The 15213-nt window shown below is 41.0% G+C and overlaps 1 protein-coding gene across 3 annotated transcripts in view; it reads right to left on the bottom strand.

Annotated features, from left to right (window-relative positions):
- LOC121002078 (tyrosinase-like) overlaps positions 1-15213 on the bottom strand; it is a 112693-nt gene that overhangs the window by 14657 nt on the left and 82823 nt on the right. For all 3 annotated transcript variants that reach the window (XM_040433376.1, XM_040433375.1, XM_040433377.1), the window contains exon 3: positions 6332-6545. In XM_040433376.1, coding sequence (XP_040289310.1) covers positions 6332-6545 — 214 coding nt within the window. The remainder of the gene's footprint in view (positions 1-6331; positions 6546-15213) is intronic.

Here is a 15213-nt window from a genome sequence, read left to right as displayed (position 1 = left end):
GGTGCATGGATGGTGCTCAATGTATGAATGTTGTACGGACAGGGCACAGTGTATGGTTCAATGTTATATGGAAGGGACATACTGTAAAGTTGGTGTATGGACGGGGCGCAGTGTATGGATGGGGCGCAGTGTATGGATGGTGTATGGACGGGGGCGCACTGTATGGATGTTGTATGGACAGGGCACAGTGTATGCTTTGATGGTATATGGAAGGGACATATTGTAGGGTTGGTTTATGGAAGGGGCACACTGTATGGATTTTGTATGTTGTATGGACAGGGCGGACTGTTTGGATGTGTTATGGACGAGGCACACTGTATGGATGGTCTATGGATGGGGTGCACTGTATGGATGGTGTATGGACGGGGTGCAGTGTATAGTTCAATGGTGTATGGATGGGGCGCACTGTATGGACGGTGTATGGACAGAGCACACTGTAGGGTAAGTGTATGGACGGGGCGCAGTGTATGGTTCGATGGTGTATGGACAGGGCGCACTGTATGGATGGTGTATGGATGGGACATACTGTATCGTTCAATGTTATATGGACGCGGCGCAGTGTATGGATGGTGTATAGACGGAGCGCGATGTATGGATGGTTTATGGATGGGACACACTGTATGGATGGTGTATGGACAGGGTGCACTGTATGGATGGGACATACTGTATCGTTCAATGTTATATGGACGCGGCGCACTGTATGGATGGTGTATAGACGGAGCGCAGTGTATGGATGGTGTATAGACGGAGCGCACTGTATGGATGGGGAGCACTGCATGAATGGTGTATGGATGGGGCGCACTGTATGGATGGTGTATGGACAGACGGTACTGAATGGGTCTATGCTGTATGGTCGGGGCGCAATTTAGGGTTGGTGTATGGATGGGACATACTGTATGGATGACGTATGGACTATCACACTGTATAGGTTAGGGTTACTATGTAACTAAGTAGAAGACATCTTGAGAGGGACAGAAAGATGGCTAGAGATGGTTAGATGAAGGCAGAACTTCACCACAGCCTTCGGTAACTGTCAGGCTTAGAACCAGATACCAGAGTATGTAAGGCTGAGGGGCGGAGAAAAGTCCAGAATGCCCTCTGTGCTTCTGCTGTACTAAACCCTGGCAGAACAGCTGCTGCACCGTATTGCCTCCCTGATGGGTGCCAACTGCAGAGGTTACTACTATCATCATCTGGAGAACACAGTAGAGAGGATCAGCAGCTGTGTCCAGTGTAAAACGCACTGTAGGTCAGTGTATTACACATAAAGATAGATAAAGCCTGCAGTGCCAAATGGTATGACCCACGTAACAGGTCGTCTGTGTCTGTAGGCTCTTGATATCTGGTACGACTATCCTGATGGGGAGATCCTTACAATGAACATTTTTCGACTTTACAGGCTATGTACACCTTTGGGGATATTTTTTAATATTATTATTGCATTGTACTCATTTTGAGCTAAAGATAATTTTTTTCAATTGGCCATTATTGATGTTGAGCCCCTTTCTCTGTACAGCCTTGGAATTCTCTAGTAGCAGGCCCTGTATTTTTAGTCTTACTGATAAAAATGGGGCTTAAATAAGCGTTTATGACCTTTTAGTAATTCAGAGATAAGGTTTATTAGATGACCACAAAGTGAAAGTAGGATTCATATACAGTTGCAAGAAAAAGTATGAGAACCCTTTGGAATGATATGGATTTCTGCACAAATTGGTCATAAAATGTGATCTGATCTTCATCTAATTCACAACAATAGACAATCACCGTCTGCATAAACTAATAACACACAAAGAGTTAAATGTTACCATGTTTTTATTGAACACACCATGTAAACATTCACAGTGCAGGTGGAAAAAGTATGTGAACCCCTAGACTAATGACATCTCCAAGAGCTAATTGGAGTGAGGTGTCAGCCAACTGGAGTCCAATCAATGAGATGAGATCGGAGGTGTTGGTTACAGCTGCCCTGCCCTATAAAAAACACACACCAGTTCTGGGTTTGCTTTTCACAAGAAGCATTGCCTGATGTGAATGATGCCTCGCACAAAAGAGCTCTCAGAAGACCTACAATTAAGAATTGTTGACTTGCATATAGCTGGAAAGGGTTATAAAAGTATCTCCAAAAGTCCACGGTAAGACAAATGGTCTATAAATGGAGAAAGTTCAGCACTGCTGCTACTCTCCCTAGGAGTGGCCGTCCTGTAAAGATGACTGTAAGAGCACAGCGCAGACTGCTCAATGAGGTGAAGAAAAATCCTAGAGTGTCAGCTAAAGACTTACAGAAGTCTCTGGCATATGCTAACATCCCTGTTAGCGAATCTACAATACGTAAAATACTAAACAAGAATGGATTTCATGGGAGGACACCACAGAGGAAGCCACTGCTGTCCAAAAAAACATTGCACCACGTTTATAGTTTGCACAAGAGCACCTGGATGTTCCACAGCAGTACTGGCAAAATATTCTGTGGACAGATGAAACCAAAGTTGAGTTGTTTGGAAGAAACACACAACTCTATGTGTAGAGAAAAAGAGGCACAGCACACCAACATCAAAACCTCATCCCAACTGTGAAGTATGGGGATGGGGGCATCATGGTTTGGGGCTGCTTTGCTGCGTCAGGGCCTGGACTGATTTCTATCATCAAAGGAAAAATGAATTCCCAAGTTTATCAAGACATTTTGCAGGAGAACTTAAGGCCATCTGTCCACCAGCTGAAGCTCAACAGAAGATGGGTGTTGCAACAGGACAACGACCCAAAGCATAGAAGAAAATCAACAACAGAATGGCTTAAACAGAAGAAAATACGCCTTATGGAGTGGCCCAGTCAGAGTCCTGACCTCAACCCGATGGAGATGCTGTGGCATGACCTCAAGAAAGCGATTCACACCAGACATCCCAAGAATATTGCTGAACTGAAACAGTTCTGTAAAGAGGAATGGTAAAGAATTACTCCTGACCGTTGTGCACGTCTGATCTGCAACTACAGGAAACGTTTGGTTGAAGTTAATGCTGCCAAAGGAGGTTCAACCAGTTATTAAATCCAAGGGTTCACATACTTTTTACACCTGCACTGTGAATGTTTACATGGTGTGTTCAATAAAAACATGGTAACATTTAATTCTTTGTGTGTTATTAGTTTAACCACCTCCGGACCGCTGTACGCAGATTCGCGTTCCGGAGGTAGCAGCCCTGCGCTCAGCGACGCATATACGCGTCATCTCGCGTGAGCCAGGATTTCCTGTGAACGCGCGCACACAGGCGCGCGCGCTCACAGGAACGGAAGGTAAGAGAGTTGATCTCCAGCCTGCCAGCGGCGATCGTTCGCTGGCAGGCTGGAGATGTGTTTTTTTTAACCCCTAACAGGTATATTAGACGCTGTTTTGATAACAGCGTCTAATATACCTGCTACCTGGTCCTCTGGTGGTCGCCTTTGTTTGGATCGACCACCAGAGGACACAGGTAGCTCAGTAAAGTCCCACCAAGCACCACTACACTACACTACACCCCCCCCCCCGTCACTTATTAACCCCTTATTAGCCCCTGATCACCCCATATAGACTCCCTGATCACCCCCCTGTCATTGATTACACCCCTGTCATTGATCACCCCCCCTGTAAAGCTCCATTCAGATGTCCGCATGATTTTTACGGATGCACTGATAGATGGATCGGATCCGCAAAACGCATACGGACGTCTGAATGAAGCCTTACAGGGGCGTGATCAATGACTGTGGTTATCACCCCATATAGACTCCCTGATCACCCCCCTGTCATTGATCACCCCCCCTGTCATTGATTACCCCCCCTGTAAAGCTCCATTCAGATGTCCGCATGATTTTTACGGATGCACTGATAGATGGATCAGATCCGCAAAACGCATACGGACGTCTGAATGAAGCCTTACAGGGGCGTGATCAATGACTGTGGTGATCACCCCATATAGACTCCCTGATCACCCCCCTGTCATTGATTACACCCCTGTCATTGATCAACCCCCTGTAAAGCTCCATTCAGATGTCCGCATGATTTTTACGGATGCACTGATAGATGGATCGGATCCGCAAAACGCATCCGGACGTCTGAATGAAGCCTTACAGGGGCATGATCAATGACTGTGGTTATCACCCCATATAGACTCCCTGATCACCCCCCTGTCATTGATCACCCCCCCCTGTCATTGATTACCCCCCTGTAAAGCTCCATTCAGATGTCCGCATGATTTTTACGGATGCACTGATAGATGGATCGGATCCGCAAAACGCATAGGATGTCTGAATGAAGCCTTACAGGGGCGTGATCAATGACTGTGGTGATCACCCCATATAGACTCCCTGATCACCCCCCTGTCATTGATTACACCCCTGTCATTGATCAACCCCCTGTAAAGCTCCATTCAGATGTCCGCATGATTTTTACGGATGCACTGATAGATGGATCGGATCCGCAAAACGCATCCGGACGTCTGAATGAAGCCTTACAGGGGCATGATAAATGACTGTGGTTATCACCCCATATAGACTCCCTGATCACCCCCCTGTCATTGATTACCCCCCTGTAAAGCTCCATTCAGATGTCCGCATGATTTTTACGGATGCACTGATAGATGGATCGGATCCGCAAAACGCATACGGACGTCTGAATGAAGCCTTACACGGGCGTGATCAATGACTGTGGTTATCACCCCATATAGACTCCCTGATCACCCCCCTGTCATTGATCACCCCCCCTGTCATTGATCACCCCCCCTGTCATTGATCACCCCTCTGTAAGGCTCCATTCAGACATTTTTTTGGCCCAAGTTAGCGGAATTATTATTTTTTTTTCTTACAAAGTCTCATATTCCACTAACTTGTGTCAAAAAATAAAATCTCACATAAACTCACCATACCCCTCACGGAATCCAAATGCGTAAAATTTTTTAGACATTTATATTCCAGACTTCTTCTCACGCTTTAGGGCCCCTAGAATGCCAGGGCAGTATAAATACCCCACATGTGACCCCATTTCGGAAAGAAGACACCCCCAGGTATTCCGTGAGGGGCATATTGAGTCCATGAAAGATTGAAATTTTTGTCCCAAGTTAGCGGAACAGGAGACTTTGTGATAAAAAAATAAAAAATATCAATTTCCGCTAACTTGTGCCAAAAAAAAAAATTTCGATGAACTCGCCATGCCCCTCATTGAATACCTTGGGGTGTCTTCTTTCCAAAATGGGGTCACATGTGGGGTATTTATACTGCCCTGGCATTCTAGGGGCCCCAAAGCGTGAGAAGAAGTCTGGTATCCAAATGTCTAAAAATGCCCTCCTAAAAGGAATTTGGGCCCCTTTGCGCATCTAGGCTGCAAAAAAGTGTCACACATCTGGTATCGCCGTACTCAGGAGAAGTTGGGGAATGTGAGAATATGAGACTTTGTAAGAAAAAAAAAAAAAATCATCATTTTCCGCTAACTTGTGACAAAAAATAAAAAGTTCTATGAACTCACTATGCCCATCAGCGAATACCTTAGGGTGTGTACTTTCCGAAATGGGGTCATTTGTGGGGTGTTTGTACTGTCTGGCCATTGTAGAACCTCAGGAAACATGACAGGTGCTCAGAAAGTCAGAGCTGCTTCAAAAAGCGGAAATTCACATTTTTGTACCATAGTTTGTAAACGCTATAACTTTTACCCAAACCATTTTTTTTTTACCCAAACATTTTTTTTTTATCAAAGACATGTAGAACAATAAATTTAGAGCAAAATTTATATATGGATGTCGTTTTTTTTGCAAAATTTTACAACTGAAAGTGAAAAATGTCATTTTTTTGCAAAAAAAATCGTTAAATTTCGATTAATAACAAAAAAAAGTAAAAATGTCAGCAGCAATGAAATACCACCAAATGAAAGCTCTATTAGTGAGAAGAAAAGGAGGTAAAATTCATTTGGGTGGTAAGTTGCATGACCGAGCAATAAACGGTGAAAGTAGTGTAGGTCAGAAGTGTAAAAAGTGGCCTGGTCTTTCAGGGTGTTTAAGCACTGGGGGCTGAGGTGGTTAAGCAGACTGTGATTGTCTATTGTTGTGACTTAGATGAAGATCAGATCACATTTTATGACCAATTTGTGCAGAAATCCATATAATTCCAAAGGGTTCACATACTTATTCTTGCCACTGTAGCTAGACAAACAATTAACCCTTTGTGACAGAATGGTTGAATATTTAAAAAAAAAGACCAATTGAAAAACATGATTTTTAGCCCAAAATAAGTAAAATGCAATCATAAAAAAATTGCCCTCAAAGGTGTAAATAATCCTCACTTTGCCTATAGTTTACCTCTCTACCACAGCACACACCTTCTAGAGCATTCCGGAAGCTATGTAGGGATGTCTCATTAAATGGGAGAGTGTCAAAATCTTTCAGTTTCAGGGCATTTTCAACATCATCAAATGTGGGTAAGTTTGGAGCATAAGGCGTAGTGCCAGGCCTCCTGTGTAGCCTTTCCATTTTATACTCTTCATCAGCCAGGGGGCAGTATTCATCCGGGAAATTGAAACCACTGCATATGGCCTGTAAAGAAGAGACATATTAGGGAAACATGGCTTCCTTGATTCCACCGCTACTCGCCATACCACCACCCTTATCTCCCCAAGTCTACATGCACTAAATACCAAATTGTAATTCTTCAGGTCTTCATCTTTGGCTTTACCAAGAGAACAACGTATTCTCCTCCAGAACTCATGAGGTGGAATAGAACACACATAAATGGCAGTACATGCCAGATGGCTTCCAGACACTTCTGAAAGAGGGACCTGCAGCACTTTTCCAGCAGATGCAATGGTGACTGATTTACAAACAAGCATCAAACATAGCGTCCTGTCCACTTGTGCATAGAGCATTATGTTAATTGACACCCCTAAAGTAAGTGGTGACACCCACTATTTCATAAAAATGATATGCAATATAGATACATAAAGTTCCGCTGTGTAAAGGCAAGTAAACCCCAGAAATTAAATGCACTTAGAGTGGGATCTGCAGACTGTGGAACCTGGAACCTGACTGCGCATGCACTGAACCTTCCGTGGGTCTAGAGAAAAGGTCTCATTGAAGAGAGTTGGAAACTACACTGGTGGAGCAGAAATCATTATGTCATCAGATGTGGCTAGTTGGGATTATCACAATGAAAGTGATGGTCACATTGCATATAAGTGGAGAGGATGCTATGTTTGTAAATCAGTCACCATTGCATCTGCTGGGGGGAGCTTACGGTTCCTGTTTCATGTACTGACACTGTGTGCACAGTGTATTCTGATATTGGCCATATATTTGTGGGCTCGATGTGCTGCTCACTTTTTGTCTTTCAGATACTTCTGCTATATATACAGCAACATTGCCCTAGTTTCCTGCTCTACCTGGCCAAGCACGAGAGACTATGGATCGCCATAGAAGCTCTTAGACCAAAAGACCTTCACTGTGTACCGTAATCTCTATGGACCTCCACGGTGTATTATTATCCATCCAGTCCACTGTGTATTATCTTCTCTCTATAGACCTCTAATGTGTAATTGTATCTCTATGGACCTTCTCTATAGACCTCCACCAGATATTATCATCTCTATAGACCACCACCGTGTACTGTCATCTCTATAAACTCCACTGTGCATTATTATCCATCCAGTCCACCAAGTATTATGATAATCTCTATAGACCTCCACCATGTATTATCATTTCAATAGGCATCTAATATGTAATTTCATCTATATAGACCTCCACCGGGTATTATCTCACCTATAGACCACCACCATGCATTATCATCTCTATAGACCACCACCACGCATTATCATCTCTATAGACCACCACCACGCATTATCATCTCTATAGACCTCCACCATGTATTATCATCCCTATGGACCTTCTCTGTGTGCTGCTATCTCTATAGACATCCATCATGTATTATCATCTCTATAGACCTCCAACATGTATTATCATCTCTATAGAACTCTAATGTGTAATTTCATCTCTATAGACCTCCACCGTGCATTATCTTCCCTATAGACCTCCACCATGTATTGTCATCTCTATAGACCACCATCGTGTATTGTTATCTCTATAGAACTCCACCATGTATGGTCTCTATAGACCTCCACTGTGTACTGTCATCTCTATAGACCACCACCATGTATTATCATCTCTATAGTCCTCTAATATGTCATTTCATCTCTATAGAACTCCACCGTGTATTATCTCCCCTATAGACCTCCACCATGTATTATCATCTCTATGGACCTTCACTGTGTACTGTTATCTCTATAGACCACCACCATGCATTATCATCTCTATAGACCACCACCATGCATTATAATCTCTATAGACCTCCACCATGTATTATCATCTCTATAGACCTTCTCTGTGTGCTGCTATCTCTATAGTCCTCCAGCATGCATTATAATCTCTATAGAACTCCACCGTGCATTATCTCCCCTATAGACCTCCACCATGTATTGTCATCTCTATAGACCACCACTGTGTATTATCTGTATAGAACTCCACTATGTATTGTCTCTATAGACCTCCACCGTGTACTGTCATCTCTATAGACCACCACCATGTATTATCATCTTTATTGACCTCCATAGTGTATTATCTCTATAGACATCCACCATGTATTATCATTTCTACAGCCCTCCACAGTGTATAATCATCTCTGTAGACCTGCACCATGTATTGTCTCTATAGACCACCACCGTGTATTGTTATCTCTATAGACCACCGCTGTGTACTGTAATCTCTATAGTCCACCACCATGTATTATCTCTATAGAACTCCACCATGTATTGTCTTTATAGACTTCCACAGTGTAGTGTCATCTCTATAGACCACCACCGTGTATTATAGACCTCCACTGTGCATTATTGTCCATCCAGTCCACCAAGTATTATCATCTCTATAGACCTTCACCATGTATTATCATTCAGTTCACTGAACATTATCATCTCTAAAGACCTCCTCTGTGTGCTGCTATCTCTATAGACCTCCAGCATGCATCATCATCTCTATAGAACTCTAATGTGTAATTTCATTTCTATAGACCTCCACCGTGCATTAGCTCCCCTATAGACATCCACCATGTATTGTCATCTCTATAGAACTCCACCGTGTATTGTCTCTATAGACCTCCACCGTGTACTGTCATCTCTATAGACCACCACCATGTATTATCATCTTTATTGACCTCCATGGTGTATTATCTCTATAGACATCCACCATGTGTTATCATTTCTACAGCCCTCCACAGTGTATAATCATCTCTGTAGACCTACACCATGCATTGTCTCTATAGACCACCACCATGTATTGTCTCTATAGACCTCCACCGTGTACTGTCATCTCTATAGACCACCACCATGTATTATCATCTTTATTGACCTCCATAGTGTATTATCTCTATAGACATCCACCATGTATTATCATTTCTACAGCCCTCCACAGTGTATAATCATCTCTGTAGACCTGCACCATGTATTGTCTCTATAGACCACCACTATGTATTGTCTCTATAGACCACCACCGTGTATTGTTATCTCTATAGACCACCGCTGTGTACTGTAATCTCTATAGTCCACCACCATGTATTATCTCTATAGAACTCCACCATGTATTGTCTTTATAGACTTCCACAGTGTAGTGTCATCTCTATAGACCACCACCGTGTATTATAGACCTCCACTGTGCATTATTGTCCATCCAGTCCACCAAGTATTATCATCTCTATAGACCTTCACCATGTATTATCATTCAGTTCACTGAACATGATCATCTCTAAAGACCTCCTCTGTGTGCTGCTATCTCTATAGACCTCCAGCATGCATCATCTCTATAGAACTCTAATGTGTAATTTCATTTCTATAGACCTCCACCGTGCATTAGCTCCCCTATAGACCTCCACCATGTATTGTCATCTCTATAGAACTCCACCATGTATTGTCTCTATAGACCTCCACCGTGTACTGTCATCTCTATAGACCACCACCATTTATTATCATCTTTATTGACCTCCATGGTGTATTATCTCTATAGACATCCACCATGTGTTATCATTTCTACAGCCCTCCACAGTGTATAATCATCTCTGTAGACCTACACCATGTATTGTCTCTATAGACCACCACCATGTATTGTCTCTATAGACCACCACTGTGTACTGTCATCTCTATAGACCACCACCATGTATTATCATCTTTATTGACCCCCAATGGTGTATTATCTCTATAGATATCCACCATGTATTATCATTTCTACAGCCCTCCACAGTGTATAATCATCTCTGTAGACCTGCACCATGTATTGTCTCTATAGACCACCACCGTGTATTGTTATCTCTATAGAACTCCACTGTGTACTGTCATCTCTATAGACCACCACCACGTATTGTTATCTCTATAGAACTCCACCATGTATTATCTCTATAGACCTCCGCCGTGTAGTGTCATCTCTATAAACCATCACCGTGTATTATCTCTATAGACATCCACCATGTATTATCATTTCTACAGCCCTCCACAGTGTATAATCATCTCTGTAGACTTGCACCATGTATTGTCTCTATAGACCACCACCATGTATTGTCTCTATAGACCACCACCGTGTATTGTTATCTCTATAAACCACCACTGTGTACTGTCATCTCTATAGACCACCACTATGTATTGTTATCTCTATAGAACTCCACCATGTATTATCTCTATAGACCTCCGCCGTGTACTGTCATCTCTATAAACCACCACCGTGTATTGTTATCTCTATAGACATCCACCATGTATTATCATTTCTACAGCCCTCCACAGTGTATAATAGTGATGAGAGGGAGGTGCCATATTCGATTTCAATGAAATTCGCAAATATTCGCTTGAATATTCGTCTCAAATTCGTCGAAATCGAATATTCGTCATTATTCTAGTTATCACGATTAATATGCGATTTAAATAATCGCGTATTGCGATTTTAACTTAAGGTAACTTTCCTATTGGTTTGATATCTAGAATTAGCGAAGATGACGAATATGACGAATGTATTCGTCATATTCCTCAAAACGAAGATAACAAAGTATTCTCCAGCTTCGTTTTAGCTCCATATTCGTCAACTTCGCTAATTCTAGCAATCAAATAGAAAAGTTGACTAGAGACAGCTAAGTTTTTAATTCGCTATGCGATAATATTACTTAGCTTTTTTTAAAAATAAATAAAATAATTATAATACTTGATAATTATTATAATTATTCTATTTATAAAAAAAAAGCAAAGTAATATAATCGCATAGCGAATTAAACACAGCTGTCTCTATAGTCAACTTTCCTATTTGATTGCTAGAATTAGCGAAGTTGACGAATAGGTAGCTAAAACGAAGATGGAGAATACTTTGTTATCTTCGTTTTGAGGAATATGACGAATACATTCGTCATCTTCGCTAATTCTACCAAGCCAACCATAGTAAACCAGGTCTAAGTTAAAATTACAATGCGATTACTTCAAGTTATAATAATCGAATTGCGATTTCAACTTAGAGCTGTGTTTCTAATGGGTCAGCTTACTAGAATTAACGAAGTTAATGAATATGGAATATAGCAGTGCTAAGTTGAAATCGCAATTCGATTAATTCAAGTTATAATAATCGAATTGCGATTTCAACTTAATTCTCACATCCGACAGTACATTCTAGTATGGAGGCGTTCCCATGGTGATGGGGACGCTCCATGAGCGCTGAAGTCGGCAGAAGCGGCAACGGGCACTGACTGGAGCAGCCAGGAAGCCAGGAATCCTCAGGACAGGTAAGAACTACTTTTGGGAAGTGGGAAAGAAAAAAATATAACAATAAAAAAAAAAAAAAAGAATATTCGAAATAGAGAATTTATAGTGCTATATTCGAAATATTTGCGAATTAGCGAAGTGCCGATATTCGCTAAAAGAATTCGTTATTCGAATATTCGCGCTCAACACTAGTGTATAATCAGCTCTGTAGACCACCACCATGAATTGTCTCTATAGACCACCACCGTGTATTGTCATCTCTATAGACCACCACCGTGTATTGTTATCTCTATAGACCACCACTGTGTACTGTCATCTCTATAGACCACCACCACGTATTATCTCTATAGAACTCCACCATGTATTGTCTCTATAGACCACCACCGTGTATTGTTATCTCTATAGAACTCCACCATGTATTGTCTCTATAGACCACCACCGTGTATTGTTATCTCTATAGAACTCCACCATGTATTATCTCTATAGACCTCCGCCGTGTACTGTCATCTCTATAAACCACCACCGTGTATTATTATCTCTATAGACATCCACCATGTATTATCATTTCTACAGCCCTCCACAGTGTATAATAGTGATGAGCGGGAGGTGCCATATTCGATTTCAATGAAATTCGCAAATATTCGCTTGAATATTCGTCTCAAATTCGTCGAAATCGAATATTCGTCATTATTCTAGTTATCACGATTAATATGCGATTTAAATAATCGCGTATTGCGATTTTAACTTAAGGTAACTTTCCTATTGGTTTGATATCTAGAATTAGCGAAGATGACGAATATGACGAATGTATTCGTCATATTCCTCAAAACGAAGATAACAAAGTATTCTCCAGCTTCGTTTTAGCTCCATATTCGTCAACTTCGCTAATTCTAGCAATCATATAGGAAAGTTGACTAGAGACAGCTAAGTTTTTAATTCGCTATGCGATAATATTACTTAGCTTTTTTTTAAAAGTAAATAAAATAATTATAATACTTGATAATTATTATAATTATTCTATTTATAAAAAAAAAGCAAAGTAATATAATCGCATAGCGAATTAAACACAGCTGTCTCTATAGTCAACTTTCCTATTTGATTGCTAGAATTAGCGAAGTTGACGAATATGGAGCTAAAACGAAGATGGAGAATACTTCGTTATCTTCGTTTTGAGGAATATGACGAATACATTCGTCATCTTCGCTAATTCTACCAAGCCAACCATAGTAAACCAGGTCTAAGTTAAAATTACAATGCGATTACTTCAAGTTATAATAATCGAATTGCGATTTCAACTTAGAGCTGTGTTTCTAATGGGTCAGATTACTAGAATTAACAAAGTTAATGAATATGGAATATAGCAGTGCTAAGTTGAAATCGCAATTCGATTAATTCAAGTTATAATAATCGAATTGCGATTTCAACTTAATTCTCACATCCGACAGTACATTCTAGTATGGAGGCGTTCCCATGGTGATGGGGACGCTCCATGAGCACTGAAGTCGGCAGAAGCGGCAACGGGCACTGACTGGAGCAGCCAGGAAGCCAGGAATCCTCAGGACAGGTAAGAACTACTTTTGGGAAGTGGGAAAGAAAAAAATATAACAATAAAAAAAAAAAAAAGAATATTCGAAATAGAGAATTTATACTGCTATATTCGAAATATTCGCGAATTAGCAAAGTGCCGATATTCGCTAAAAGAATTCGATATATAGTGTATAATCAGCTCTGTAGACCACCACCATGAATTGTCTCTATAGACCACCACCGTGTATTGTCATCTCTATAGACCACCACCGTGTATTGTTATCTCTATAGAACTCCACCGTGTACTGTCATCTCTATAGACCACCACCACGTATTGTTATCTCTATAGAACTCCACCATGTATTATCTCTATAGACCTCCGCCGTGTAGTGTCATCTCTATAAACCACCACCATGTATTGTCATCTCTATAAACCACCACCGTGTATTATTATCTCTATAGACATCCACCATGTATTATCATTTCTACAGCCCTCCACAGTGTATAATCATCTCTGTAGACCTGCACCATGTATTGTCTCTATAGACCACCACTATGTATTGTTATCTCTATAGACCACCACGTGTATTGTTATCTCTATAGACCACCGCTGTGTACTGTCATCTCTATAGACCACCACCACGTATTGTTATCTCTATAGAACTCCACCATGTTTTGTCTCTATAGACCTCCACCGTGTAGTGTCATCTCTATAGACCACCACCGTGTATTATAATCTCTATAGACCTCCACTGTGCATTATTATTCATCCAGTCCACCAAGTATTATCATCTCTATAGACCTTCACCATGTATTATCATTCAGTTCACTGAACATTATCATCTCTAAAGACCTCCATCCGTCTGGTTTCCGTTATGCAGGACGGAAAAGAGAAGGTTTCCGTTTTGAATTCTGTCTTACGAATTTCGTTATTTTCCGTTATAACCATGCTATAATGGAAAGCAATCAGGAATTCATAATGTTAATGTGAATCCGCCTTTTGTAAGTAGTGGGTGCAATGACAGGGAGCAGCGATTGCACCGCTCCCCGTCACTGTATCCCTCAGATTCAGCGTTCATACATAATTGTGGCATCTGATCTTAATAACAGTGTAAAATAAAAAATAAAAAAATCTAACTGATCCATTTGTAAGATGAGGAGACTGATCTTTTGTGAGCAAATGGATCAGGTAACTATTAATTTTTTTTTTGTTTTTACACTACTTCAGTTTAAATCTATTTGCTACCATGCAGCACGAGGTGGACCTCGATTGGCTCATCAATAATTGTCATTTCTATATAACTCCACCGTGTACTATCATTTCTATAGACCTCCACTGTCTATTATAATCTCTATGGACCTTCACCATGCATTGTTAACTCTATAGATTTTCACCATGCATTATCATCCCTATAAACCTCCATTTTGTATTACTATCCATCCAGTTCACCATGTATGATCAGCTCAATAGACCTCCACCATGTTTGGTCATCTCTATGGACTTCCACCGTGCATTGTCATCTCTATGGACCGCCACAGTGTATTATCATCTCTATAGACCTCCACCATGTATAATTATCCATCAACTCCACCTCGTATTGTTATCTCGTATTGTCATAGACCTCCACATGTATTATCTCTATAGACATACACCATGTATTGTCATCTCTATAGAAATCCACTGTGTGTTGTCATTTCTATAGACCTTCACTGTGTATTATTATCCATCCAGTCCACCATGTTTTGTCATCTCTGTAGACCTCCACCATTCATTGTCATCTCTATAGACCTCCACCATGTATTATCATCTCTATACATTATCATCTCTATAGACCTCCACAGTGCATTATCATCTTTATTGACCTCCATGGTGTATTATCTCTATAGACATCCACCATGTATTATCA

Source organism: Bufo bufo, chromosome 5, assembly GCF_905171765.1.
Source record: "Bufo bufo chromosome 5, aBufBuf1.1, whole genome shotgun sequence".
NCBI classification, from domain to species: Eukaryota; Metazoa; Chordata; class Amphibia; order Anura; family Bufonidae; genus Bufo; species Bufo bufo.
The sequence above is the reverse complement of the archived record's forward strand: the minus strand, read 5'-3'. Positions and strand labels throughout refer to the sequence as shown.